Here is a 12,815-nt window from a genome sequence, read left to right on the forward strand (position 1 = left end):
CAGCAGAGCAGGGCAGGGAGATGCTCAGACACACGGAATGAAGGTGAAGAGCAACTCAGGACAAGGGCAAAGAGTGCTGAGCTCGAAAATGGCATTAACAGGAGCCCTGCCAGAGCTGGAAACAATCAGAAATATAAGTCAGGTAGTTATGGAAAAGAGTCTGCCCTGTTTCCTGCAGGCAGAGGAGCAGAATATTTCAGCCAACAGGTTAAAGWGGATGAATTCCCTTCTCTGCAGAAGGCTGGGAACACAACGGATGAGTCAGGAATAATTTCTCCTCTCCTTTTTTTCCAGCTCTGCTCAGTTTGTGTCCTTTCCAAGTTGGGTCATCACCCTACTTTACCTCCCAGCTCCACTCACTGCAGGCAGAGAAGAAGCAAAATAACCTCAAAACACTCATTAAGCACCAAYGATGTGATAATTCCTATATCCCACACTAAGCAGCAGCTGTCTGATCTCGAGAATTCCTCYTAAAATTATAAACACATCAAGATCTCATTTTAAGTATGTGAGAAACTTTCACATTGCATCTTCAGAAGAAATCCCTGCTTAAGAGAGACTTAGCTTCAACTTCCAGGAACCCTGGTATGAAGGCACCAGGGAATAAAAACAAGTTCTTGTTTTCMTGCTTCTTAAACTTCTCTCTAACCTAAAAAAAAAAAACCTCTTAAGGGGCAAGCCTATAAAAAGCTTCCTAAGATGCTGCTTTGCTGCAGCTGGAGAAGGCATTGATTTCACCACTCTGCAGGACTTGGAGTGACATGGAATTCATACAAATAAGGATCAAATCTGCAGAAAAAAATACACAGAAAAACCTCAAAATAGTGATAAAACATGCAACACTCCTGCTCTGGGATGTTGTAATTGTACAACACATAAACCCAACRCAACTAGACTGCAAAAGCCTCAGCAGGCTGAAAAATCTGTCAGCCTTTGGCAGTATTTTCTACATCTGCCTCAAGAATCACTCCAAGACCACCCAGATTCGTTTGAATGCAGGCATCAGAAATCAGAGAGTGGCTGAGTAATGGAGAAATGTTCCTTTTGCCATCCTTTTGGAGGAAAGAGGTGGCAGTGCTGTCACATGGCACCCTGCTTCTCCTGTAGTTCCTCATGAAAGGTTTAAAGGAGAGCAGGTTTCTATTTCACTCTCTCAAATACGCATTTTTCAAAGATATTTAGGGTTTTCCTATTATTATATTCTCTGTTCCCTTATCAACACTCGCTATTTAAATAGTGACATTTTTATTCACACACCTATTCTGCTTTATTTTATGGATCATCCGAATATTTTTCWTATTTCTCAGTGGTTTCTTCCTGCCCACTTTCAGTGTCTGAATTCAAAAATAAACAAGGGCGAGTCAAGCTTTACCTTCAGAGATAGAGAAAGGGCAGAAATGCCAAACAGTGTCTGCTGTCCTGGAAAAAGGAGTGAATCATCCCTTACCACCACAAACGTCGGAGTTTGAGATTCCTGGGGGTTGTGTTTATTTTGGGGGTGGGATGGCGGGAGGGGAGAGACTTGTTTGGGTTTTTCTTCCTTCCTAGAGCTTGGTCTGCCCAGCTCTCCCCTCCTCCAAGATGATTTTGTGCGGATGCAGATCGACAGATCATCGATGCTGTGGCAGAGAGGAGCCAAAACTGCAGGCTGCAARTTTGAGAAATGGAGTAATGGAAAAGAAAAGTCATGGAAAACCGAGCAGCAATGCTGGCAAGGGGCAGAAAAATGAGCAGAACTCCTGAAAGCTCAGTTTGCTGTCAGCTCTGCTGCTGGGTGACCTTGAGCAAAGCTCTTTATCTTTCCCTGCCCTAGATTCACTATCTGTGAAACGGGGCAATGACACCRGCCTCTGGAAAAATTTCATGAGCTCCTCCTAATGTTACCTTCTCATATCAAAACTGTTTCAAATTTTAGATCAGTGGGTGACTTCTGTGCATAGCTCCTAGATTTAGCAAGCATTTATTTATCCATCAGCAAAAAATACGTGCAAATCCAAGGGCTACCAGAAACATTTTAACCTGGTCGTTTAAATCTGTCTCACTGGTATTTCTAGCAGCAATTCTGCAAAAGTGGATGCGGGAACAATTTGCTGCACATCTCTCTCCTGTGTCTCACAAATAAAAAAAAAAGAAAAAAAGGTTTCACAGGAGTGAGGAAATGGAAAACCTGAGAAACCCTGATGGGAAAAAATGACAGAGAGGRGAATGAGGTTTTAACCACCACCACACAGAGTTTGAATGGCACTGCCACACCACTGCTCACACTGACAGGGCTGGTGTGCAGGAAAGGCAGAGCAAAACCCGTCTGCTCACACGGGACACACACATTTGCTTTGTTTTCCCACTTTTTTCCTCCAGAAACCGGCTCCTGGCAGGGCATTTGTAACAMATTGCACAACCCAGCGGCCTCCAGCCTTGTGCTTCACCTCCTCAGTGCACCAAGATACCTGAAATCAGCCCAGAAACTCAAGAGCTGCTCTGGCTGCCTGTGCAATTCATCTCCAGTTGCTAAAATATGGTAGCAAAGATCTTYTCAGTTCATTAAAATGTAAAATRTCTTCTCACCTGTGCCGTCTCACAAGCTTTAGGTATTATAACCTTCCTGTTATCTATAGATATGAGGGAGACTCTGCCAAGTCCAGCCAGAGATCCTAGAGGCCCCAGCAGCTCGTGGGGCTGAGGAATGGCTTTATTTGCAGCACAAATCAAGTTCCACAGTACCCCAGTTTCTATTTCTAACGCTGCTTTCCTTCACTCCMAGCACGCGTAAATTCACATTTGAAAAATATTTTCCAGCTTCTCCTATTTCTTGGACGGCAGAGCCTGAAAACTGCTCGGGATGTGCTGCCTCCCTCACATCCCAACTCTGCTGCTTAACAACACTCCTGCTGCTTACTCAAAGCCTCAAGAATTCCTGCCTGGTCCATGGGTACCTTGCAATTCCAAAGGCCAGAAGATGAAAGGATTCAATCTTTCCTTGTTCCAAATCTGTATTTACTGACATCACTGTTTGAAGTCTGGAGACTGCAAAATTACTGCCTGCTCCCCAGGAAGGGAATCTGGATGTGGAGAGGGAGAAGGTGAGCTTCTTCAGACAAATCACTTCTTACAGTTGTCTCCTCTCCGAGCTGAATACTTGGCTTTGGAAAAGCTTTTGAATCCCACACTTGGGGATTGGTTCTCTTCTGGAAAGATGTTGCTATTTATTTCCATTGCCTTCAGCTGCCTCTTCTCTCCCTCCCTCCCTCCCTCCCTCCCTGCCCCCCTTCTCCTGCTGCTGCAAAATAGACTGAGGAAAAGTTGGAAAATAATGATGTTCAGACCACCCAAATAGTGACCGAGGGAGAGAGAAGAGATTTAGCAGCACTGGGATGCTCCTTTGTGCACCCAGACACCAAAAACCTGATCCTCACGGGTCATTTTTAATAGACTTGGCACGTGCCAGAAACCTGCCAAGGTCTCCCAACACTTCTTCAGCAAACAAATAATAAAAATAATAACACCACCGTGTGCCTGCTATTATCTTCRGGGAAACAGCTGAAAGCCTTGTTCATAACAACAGTATCAACTTCCCCCTTGATAAATATCTGGCYGAGTTCCCAACCTTCACAGCTTGCTTTCCCGGCTGAGTTTCTGTCCCTGCCCCGGTTTTTGGTTCCTGCGAGGCTCAGCCCTGCCAGCCCATCAGCACTATCAGCACCACGGGCACAGAAATGCAGGCAGATCCATCTCCTTCCATCCTCTGCTGCAAACTGAGCTCGCTCTGACGCTGTTTTTGAAGGACTCCGTTAATGACAAATGGGTTATTGACCGCAGAGGTCCTTTTCTCCTGCCAGATAATTACACAGAGCCTCTTGGATGCAGTTTTGCCTGGTGCATTTCAAAACACAGAGTCAGCCGCTTTGCAAGAAACTGAGTTTGAGCAATTTTTTTTTTTTTTTTGCTTCTCCCTCTCCGTCTCTAGAACTGTGAAGTAGCAAAGCCTGCATCTGTGATACAGAGAATGAGTTCCCCCTAACCTCACCTCTGCCTTCCTCCCGAGCAATCGAGTGATGAGATGCCTAATTTACACCACCAGAGCTGCCATCGAGTGTGACATCATGGTGTGAGCAGCCTGGGACAGCAGCGTGAGCCACCTGCCACAGCTGCTCAGCACTGCTGACCTCACTGGGATGCCACATTCGACATAGTCAGCCTAATAAAAACATGAAAACATATCAAATCAGCTCAAAACCCRGCAGAATATAGTCAGAAATGGAGAGCAACCACAAGGAATGTGGTTCTTCCTCAAATTAATGAGGAAAGGACAAACCCAGGTTAGTTTATATTTTACAGTGTCCCAAAACGCCTGCCAGCTCTTGTGGGAAAAACGAGGAAGGGAAGAAAGCCTGGTTTAAGATGTGTGTTGAGCTTTCTTCCCTTGGTCAGCAGGAGGGATTTAAGGGCACCCAAAACATATTTGCAGAAGCTAAAGAAAACATCCTGGCAGCGCTCTGAACCTCACCACTGAATGCTGAGCTCACTCGGAGTGTGGGATGCTCGGACACAGCCACAGGTTCTGCCTGGAACACCTTCACCTTCTCTGTGCTTTTGGATTTTCACTGAGCTGCACCAGCACGGGCTCTGAATGTCCTCTGGCAGCATCTCTCACGCTCTCAATGGGATGGGAAGGTTTTTTTGTGACAGCTGCAGCTCAGGGGTGGTGCAGGACAGGTTCACTGGTGCCACAGGCACAGCAGGGTGGGTACCACTGGTGGTGCTGCCCGCGGCCACAGCACAGCTGGACATTCCTGGCAAGGACTTGAGTCTTTTAAGGCTCATTTTGCATARGGAATCATCCCCCTTAACACAGACAGACCCAGAGCAACCTGCTCCTGCCTCTTCTGCATCCTCTCAAACTCGCATTTGAACACATTCCCTGGGAATCACTGAAGGGCAAAAAACCAGCACCGGGAGCGGAGCGTAGATAAAAATTGAAAATTACAAAAAGTTTTACTTTTTTTCAAAACAACAGATACAATATTGTACTTGACCAGCTACKAAAGTGGTATGAAGATGAAAAACAACAAAAAGTGCTATCCAAATGCTTCCTCCACATCCCCAACCCCTCATTTCCTCGGGCTATTGCGTTCTATCGACCAAATCATTTACATGGGTGTGTTACCAAAGATAACTCAATCCCCAGGTAGGAAAAGCACTCCCGATGATGAACTCCAAATAAAATTAAAAATTAACCACTCTAAGGAGCCAAATATTAGGCAATGTTTTTTTTCAAAACATCRATTCAAGCTCTTTACAGTCTGCTCTCCATCCCTTTTTATTTTAGGTTCTTTACATATGAAAAAAAGCTTTGCTGGTAGCAATGTTTGCTCTCATCTAGGATAAACATGTGCCACTGGTTGGCTTCTCCAGCACTTTCTTTTTGTCCCAGAGGTGCAAGAGGGCAAAATGACTGTCTGGAATTACTCCTGATGGATCTACAACCGCAGAGCTTTCTCAGACAGGGTCTCTGTGCAGCCTGTGCATTTTCTGTACACCCCACCAGAGGCACGTACTGCTCCCAGCTCAAACACAGCTCCAATTCTGCAAACGTTCAGCAGAAATGGCTGAGAAAACAATATTGGTTTCACGAATCGAGAATAAAAATCACAAGGCATTGTCTTATCCTGGGCATCAGGAAACGGTGGCGTGAAAGGTTTGATTGTCTCCAGTGTCAGCAAATGCCAGCAACGTCCCATGGAGCACAAGACAGCTTTGACACCCAGGGGACAACCAGGGGTACAAAAAATTGATTGTGTTGACACCAAAGCTGTGAGCAGGGTCTGCAACACAGGATCGGGATTTTGCCCAAGCTGAACACACACAGACACTCTACATCAGAACGTTTTTCTGCTGGACATGATGGTTAAATATAGAAAAATATGTGTTTTAAAAGAAAAAGTCCAGAAATTATAAAACCTATACCGAAATAATCAATCCTTGCTGAAACAGCGCTGACTTACTAAAAGGGGACTCCCATTTCCGAATTATAAACTTAATTCATGTTAATTTTTATAAATGACTCTCTGATGGTGCTGGTTGGCTTGGAAGGGATATACAGCCTTGGCTTACGGGGTTTAATCCAGCCTGAATTAAGGACTGCACTTTGTGACGGCCATCCATCCCCTGCTTATCCCGGCACGGTTCTGCCCCGCTCTGTGTCACATCCTGCACTCTCCGCTCCTACGAGACCSAACTCTTGGCCGGGCTGCTCGGTCCAGCCGCTCCAGCTGCCGAGCCACAGTTTCGTAACCCAGCAATGCCTTTTTRTACCGCTTACAAATAACTTGCATCCGTCCTGCAGCGCGGACTACTCACATTTCATTCGATTTGACTGCACTGACAGCCAAAGAATGCTGAAGGAAAAAGGCCACGCATTGYTACTTATCGGCGGCYRTCTCCATCCTCAAAAAACCYCAACAAAAACAAACAAAAAACTCCAGAGTGAGCTCGACACGCTGTTACAGGCTTCCCCCTTTCCAACAAGTCTATTACTAATAATCAAAGCGCATCTGCCAAGCCGGGCCAARGCAGGCAGCAGCCTGCTCTGCCCCCTCCTTTGCTCCATCACATCTGAACCGCTCCTGCATTCCTGGCTTTATCCCCCGGGGCATTTCCCTGTGACAAAGCACCGGGACGGGAGCGCGCTCGAGTTATTTCTCCAAACTTTGCTGGARCCGCACAGCCGGGCCCGGGTCCGCATCCGTACCCTTTTCTGCGGTTTGCACCAGTTTCCCCCAGTTCCGAGCCCTGCATCACTCCTCGGGGGGTGAGAGATAAGTTTAAGTCGGGTATGATTTTTTTTTCCCTCCGGCATTTGGAAGCCGCGGCCAAGCCGCATTCCTGCTCCAGTTTCTCGCTGAGCTGAGTTGAGCGGCGGCCAAGCCTTGTCTGCGCTCCTCCCCGAGCCGGGATGGGGATGGTGGGGCTGACCCTCCGCGCTTTCCCCGCGATTCCCCGGCACATCCCCAGCCCCAGCTCACCCTGCCCGCAGGCTCCGCGCTGGATRGCGATGATGGGCGGCTGGCGGAGGCGCTCGGCTCGGCGGCTGGCGGCCCGCAGCTGGCAGGGGCTGGCGTAGGTCACCGCATCGCTGCCGCACACGGGCTCGCTGCTGGTGCACTGGCAGCGCCCCGCGGCCGATCGCTTGCGCACCGTGGCCGAAGCGGGCACGCCGGCTCCGGGCGGCACCACGCACTGCAGCCCCTCTCCGCAGGGCGGCCCCGAGCCCCCCGGGCCCCCGCACGCCTCGCCCTCCTCCGCCCCGCACACCCGGCAGCAGCCGCAGGCGTCCAGCACCGGCCCGCCGGGGCAGGCAGCGGGCAGCGCCGGGCAGCGAGAGCGATCGCAGCGCTCGGGACAGGCGGGCGGAGGGGCTGCCAGCAGCGAGGGCAGCGCGGAGGACAGCAGGGCCGCCAGCAGCAGCGAACAGCCCCGCAGCGGCATCGCGGCGGCGGCTCCGGGGCGGCGAGAGCGGTGAGCGCGGTGAGCGCGCCGGGGGCCGGGCGGCCGCTTTAAGCCGGGACGCGGCGGGGCGGGGCGGCAGAGAGGGCACGGCCCCCCCCGGCTGGGACACCCCCGCACCGCCCCTCCGGACAGCGACATCCCCCTGGGACAGTGAAACCCCCCTCTAGGACAGCGACACCCCTACCCAGAACAGTGACATCCCCCTGGGACAGTGACACCCCACCGGGACAGTGACAACCCCTCGGGACAGCGACACCCCCTCGGGACAGCGACACCCCCCTCGGGACAGTGACACCCCGTTCCGGACAGTGAGACCCTTCCCAGAACAGTGACACTCCCCCGAAACAGTGACACCTCCTTGGGACAGTGACACCCCCCCGGGACAGCGACATCCACCCGGGACAGCGACACCCCCCCGAAACAGTGACACCCCCACAGGGACAGTGACACCCGTCCCCGCCGCCTCGGCTGGTGCGGTCGCACGGCTCCGGTCCGGCGCTGCGCGCAGCGGGGAAATTTGGCGGTGAAAGCATCGAAATCGCGACAGGCGATTAAGATCAGGCTGATAACGCGCTCCTGCAAACACGGGAAGGGGGGTGAAGGCTTCCCCACCTCGGGAATTACGGGAAAGCAATCAAAAGTGAGCGCCGATAACGCTGGCCGCCGATAAGGGGATGGAGGAGCGCGGTCCTGCAACAGAAAGAGTAACGCGATACATGCATTATATGGAAATGTATGCAAATATCAGCCATCCCCAGMGGGAATGCCCGGTATTCCCGCACACCCGTGACATTCCCGGCGCGGGAGGCGCTGGCCGGTACCCGAGGGATGGCAGGAAGGATGCTCCCGAGCCTTCTGCCCGCCCCCCACTTCACCCGAGATATTCAGAGCCGCAGGGCGAGGTGGATACCAGCAATTAGCAGAAGGTTAATCAACCGAAATAATAATGAAAAAAAAAAAAAAAAAAAAAAAAAAAAAAAAAAAAAAAAAAAAAAAAAAAAAAAAAAAAAAAAAAAAAAAAAAAAAAAAAAAAGAAAAAAAAAGAAAAGTCGCTTTCCACCATCCCGCAAGCGGGCTGATCCCATTTATCCGGCAGCTGGGCAACGGCCAGAACCTATGGACAGCGGCCTCTCTGCCATCTGCTCTTTGGGCACACACAAGGTGCTCTGAAAGGCGCTTTAATTACACACAAGTGCCCTCCGAGGGACAGGGCATCCCTGCCAAAGCTGGGAGGAAACGGTTTAACTGAGCTGGAAATCGAGCAAAGCCAATTTTTTTTTTTTTTAATTAGAAGCCGATTAAACTTTTGAACTTACTACCAATCTATAATTATTTAAGTGTACCTTTATCAGGCACCGATAACCAAGCAGCTAATGAACTTTACAGCCCATTAGGCAAGATGAAATGCTGTTAACTSTTAGATGAGCTGCGACCGAGGAGTTGAGCTTGTCAGCAACTGCATGAATACAGAAACACTCAAGTCTTTTCTCCAAAGAAAAGTTTAACAAGGAGCCACTTGAGCAGGTAGGAGCAGCGTTCCAAGTGTCAAAATTCAAATTATTCCAGGAAACATCGTAAAAACTTATAAAACTGTGTGCAAAACTTACTGAACTGCTTAGTTAGTACCTGGAGTTTGGAAACCATGTACATTCCAATGGTGTCTGGTAAAGTTCCAGTGTGACTTTTTACATCTGCTGTTTTCCAATAACTTCTACGCTCTGTAAAAAAAAGAGATTTCAGGAGAATTACATGATTTCAGAAGTGACTCAAGCAGCAAAATGGAACAATTCACAGAAAACTGCCTTAATACTAAAATATTTTGTGTTAACCAGTCTAAGAAAAACTTAAAAATGTTTACACGTTTAAAGAGTTTTAATGTATGTACATATGTATACATCTATGGAGAGATAAGGCAAAATATTTCCAAGTTATCAATAATTTATCCATTGCTTGTTGGCTACTTTTAATAGGCCTTTGGGTTTTATTGGCTTGGGGGTTTTTGGTTTGGTTTGGGTTTAACCCCTTATTTTTTTTTTTTTTTGCGCTAAAGAGCAAAGGCATACAATTTGTTATTTCAAACAACTCAGCAGGCAGTATAGCCTCAAGCTCTTCTTGGTAAAAATGTAAATCTTCTATAGAGTATTAAAATATAATATGATATTAATTTTATAGTGTTCATATAGGTACACAAAACCCTGAAAATTAACACCTCGTTTTCCAGAATAACTGAGCTAAGTCTTTGGGGAGGTTAATAAATGAGYTTACTGAAAAATAGATTTGTTAATTGTGGATCTGATCTGTGCAGAAGMGCCTCAGACCCGAGAGGCACCGCGAACCCAGCAATTTTCATTTTTCCCCCACCTGTCTGGCAGAGCAGCTCTGCAAACCAGCAGACATGAACCACCAGAAAGGCCAAAAACGCGGCGTGRAAAACACTCTCCAGAGACTCAGCGGGGAAATATTTCATCTCCYGCTTTTCAAATGGAACTGGGTGACRGGAGGCTCCACCTAGAGATCACAGGCTAGAAATTCTCCTAGAGATAAGGAACTTTGCTGTCAGGAATGCTGTGCCATCCAGCCCTGCCCTGCAATGTGACCCTCGGAGCATCTGGGCACGCAGGGACAGGGTGGGAAGCAAGTAAAGGATGAAAACACAGCACACTTGGCCAGAGAAAAAAAAGGTAAAGTCTGGGTCTAGAAGGGTCCCGGCCAGAAAAGAGGATGAAGGAGGTTTGGGAAGGCTGGAATGCTGATAATCTGAGCAAACTCCAACATCCTGGACTTTGCAGAGAGCTTTTCTAGGCTTATTCTGTCCGTTTGCTTCATTATTATTATTATCATTTTGCTTCATTCCTTAATGGCTTCCTCTCAGATTTTCTGGGGGAAAAAACTGTAACATTTCTACTCCCACCTCCCAAAAACCCCAGGGCTTCTCTACTTTAACATAACAAGAGAAGTCTTCCAAAAACAAAGAAAGAACAAACCTTTTTAAAAACATRTGCCGGATTCATTGCTACATAGTGGGGGAAAAAAAAAGTCATTGCTTTGAAAGAGAATGGCTGCAAACCAGGGAATTTAAAACTCCAGGTTCTTTTCCTGATATAATCAGGACAAGCATTAACTCTTGGCATAATTTACAAACTAAATGAGCCATCAGAGTGTCTTTTGTAAAGCCTGCCATGAACCCAAGCGACCCKTCCCGAGAAACAATTGCTAATCTGCACCAAGTACGTCTTTGTGGTCAGGTGGCATTTCCTTCCTGCAGAGGGCAAACCTACAGGCAGGAGCGCACGAATTCCACTGCAGACTGTAAAACAAGTGTCGAAACTTTGTAATTCACAGAAAACAAAGGCAGTCCCTCCGCGGACTTGCAGCTGACACCCATCTTTTGAGAAGGGATGTGACTCAGGTGTCCCGACGTGCCCGGTGAGCATCAGGAGAACGCGGCAGAGTGGTTGAAATTCCTACAAGATGTGCTCACCATATGTAGTGATATGCAAAATTCCATTCGTTTGAAATGCAAATCCCTGATTACAGTGTCAAAAGTGACACTTTGAAGAGCAGCGTTCAATTGCTGCCACACCATTAGTGCACGTTCACAAATGAGTACCAGCTTCTTTTGCTAAAAGGATGCACAGAAGTGAAAAATCCAGGCAGACACAACTCATTTACAGGGCAAGATCCAGGTTTTTCCAGACAGAAAGACCTCAGAAATATTTCAGCAGCTCACAGGCTTGGAGCATCAGAGTTCATAGGCTATTCTCCAAAATACAGGTGACTACTAAGTCATTAAATGAAACTGATAAAAAATAAAACTGTATGTAGCAGAGAACTCCACTTTTTAGATTTAAACGTTCAGACTAAAATTCCCTATCCACCTTTCCCCTTCTTTCACTTCTTCCCTCTCCCACATCTATTTAATATGCAATTATTTAATATTGTTAAATATAAATTAATAAATTCCATGAATTAAAAATATGAAATACTGTTAAAACAGTATTATTTCTGCCCCACACCTTCAAAGTGCATGCATTAGCTGCACTCTGTAATTTCTCCATCTATTATAATACTTACCATAAAACATAAAAAATAATAGCCTAAAAAAGAACAAAAATTTAAAAGAAAAAAAAAACAAAAACAAAAACCAAGCAACCTGGAACAGTCCAGTGACTTAACAAGTGGAGTCTCCAGATCCGTTTTTATGTATGAAACGCATTTTAAAAGCAAATAGTAGACTTGACCGACTTTTAAAGCTGGAGTGTGACCCCTAGGTGGTGCTGACATCCTGTTATTCCACGAGGGTAAGGAATATTTCACTTTCTATTAAACAATATCCTGGAGCATCACCCCTCAGCAGCCTCCAGGAATGTGCACTGCAGAGTCAGCATGTCCATTTTCAGTAAATATTGTAACACAGTGGGTTTTAACCTAAAACTATACAGAAAAATTTACCTCTTCTGTAAAGGGGCAGAGTAATCTGGACAATTGTGCACAATCTATTTCAGGAAAGCATTTCTTAGARAAAACCTTTCTGAAGTATCCATATAAAGTCAGAAAAATCCATGTTRYATTTTCTTCCCCYGGAATATGTTTTTAATCAATACCCCTTTCATAACATTTGAAGCTTCTCAGAAGAAACTGAGAACAGCACAAGAAAATCAGCTCACTCTGGGCTGACTTTCAACTTCACTCCTGGGCTACACCAACATGATCACATTTGAAGAATTAAGAGATGTTATGGATGGATAAAGGAGAATCTGATCTCTTACCTGCTGAAAAGGAATATATTGCTCTGATCAAATATTTACCATGGTGCAAAGAGACTCAACCAGATGTGATTTTAAGTTACCCAAACTGATTTATTGACAATTTAAATGTGACATATTTACAGCACTGTTTCTAAAATAATTTAACAATTTTCATAGATTTATAAAAGTACTGATAAATAGGAGACCCTGACAGTGACCAACCACAAATATTTCCCTATGCTACTGAACTACAACAGTAGTTCTTTCCTTTTTTCATTTTTCTCTTTTTCCCCTCTTTTTTTGAAGTCCCATAATGGAGCTGCTTTACCTCCACCCAATGTGTAAAATTGCCAATACCAAAATATAATAAAATGACCATGCAGTGTGAAAGCTGTACCAGAGCAAGTGATTTCAGATGTTAGACTACAGTAAAAATATTACAATGCAAAGTGTCTTCCACACAGAATGTACTTGTGAAAAAATAAGCTTTTAAAGAGCTATTGGTTTATTTTTAGAGAAATTAAAACCTACAACACTAGTACAGACATTTACAGTAACTTC

At 46.3% G+C, this 12,815-nt stretch overlaps 1 protein-coding gene across 2 annotated transcripts in view; it reads right to left on the minus strand.

Moving 5' to 3' along the window:
• Positions 1-7,540, minus strand: part of HTRA1 (HtrA serine peptidase 1) — a 31,739-nt gene extending 24,199 nt beyond the window's left edge. For both annotated transcript variants that reach the window (XM_057381147.1, XM_057381146.1), the window contains exon 1: positions 7,023-7,540. In XM_057381147.1, the coding sequence (XP_057237130.1) occupies positions 7,023-7,485 (463 nt within the window). In that variant the 5' untranslated portion in view covers positions 7,486-7,540. The remainder of the gene's footprint in view (positions 1-7,022) is intronic.
• Between the last annotated feature and the right edge of the window lie 5,275 nt (positions 7,541-12,815).

The sequence above is a fragment of the Malurus melanocephalus genome, unplaced genomic scaffold (assembly GCF_030028575.1).
Source record: "Malurus melanocephalus ecotype Western Australia unplaced genomic scaffold, MMel_1.1 scaffold_494, whole genome shotgun sequence".
In the NCBI taxonomy this organism is placed as follows: Eukaryota; Metazoa; Chordata; class Aves; order Passeriformes; family Maluridae; genus Malurus; species Malurus melanocephalus.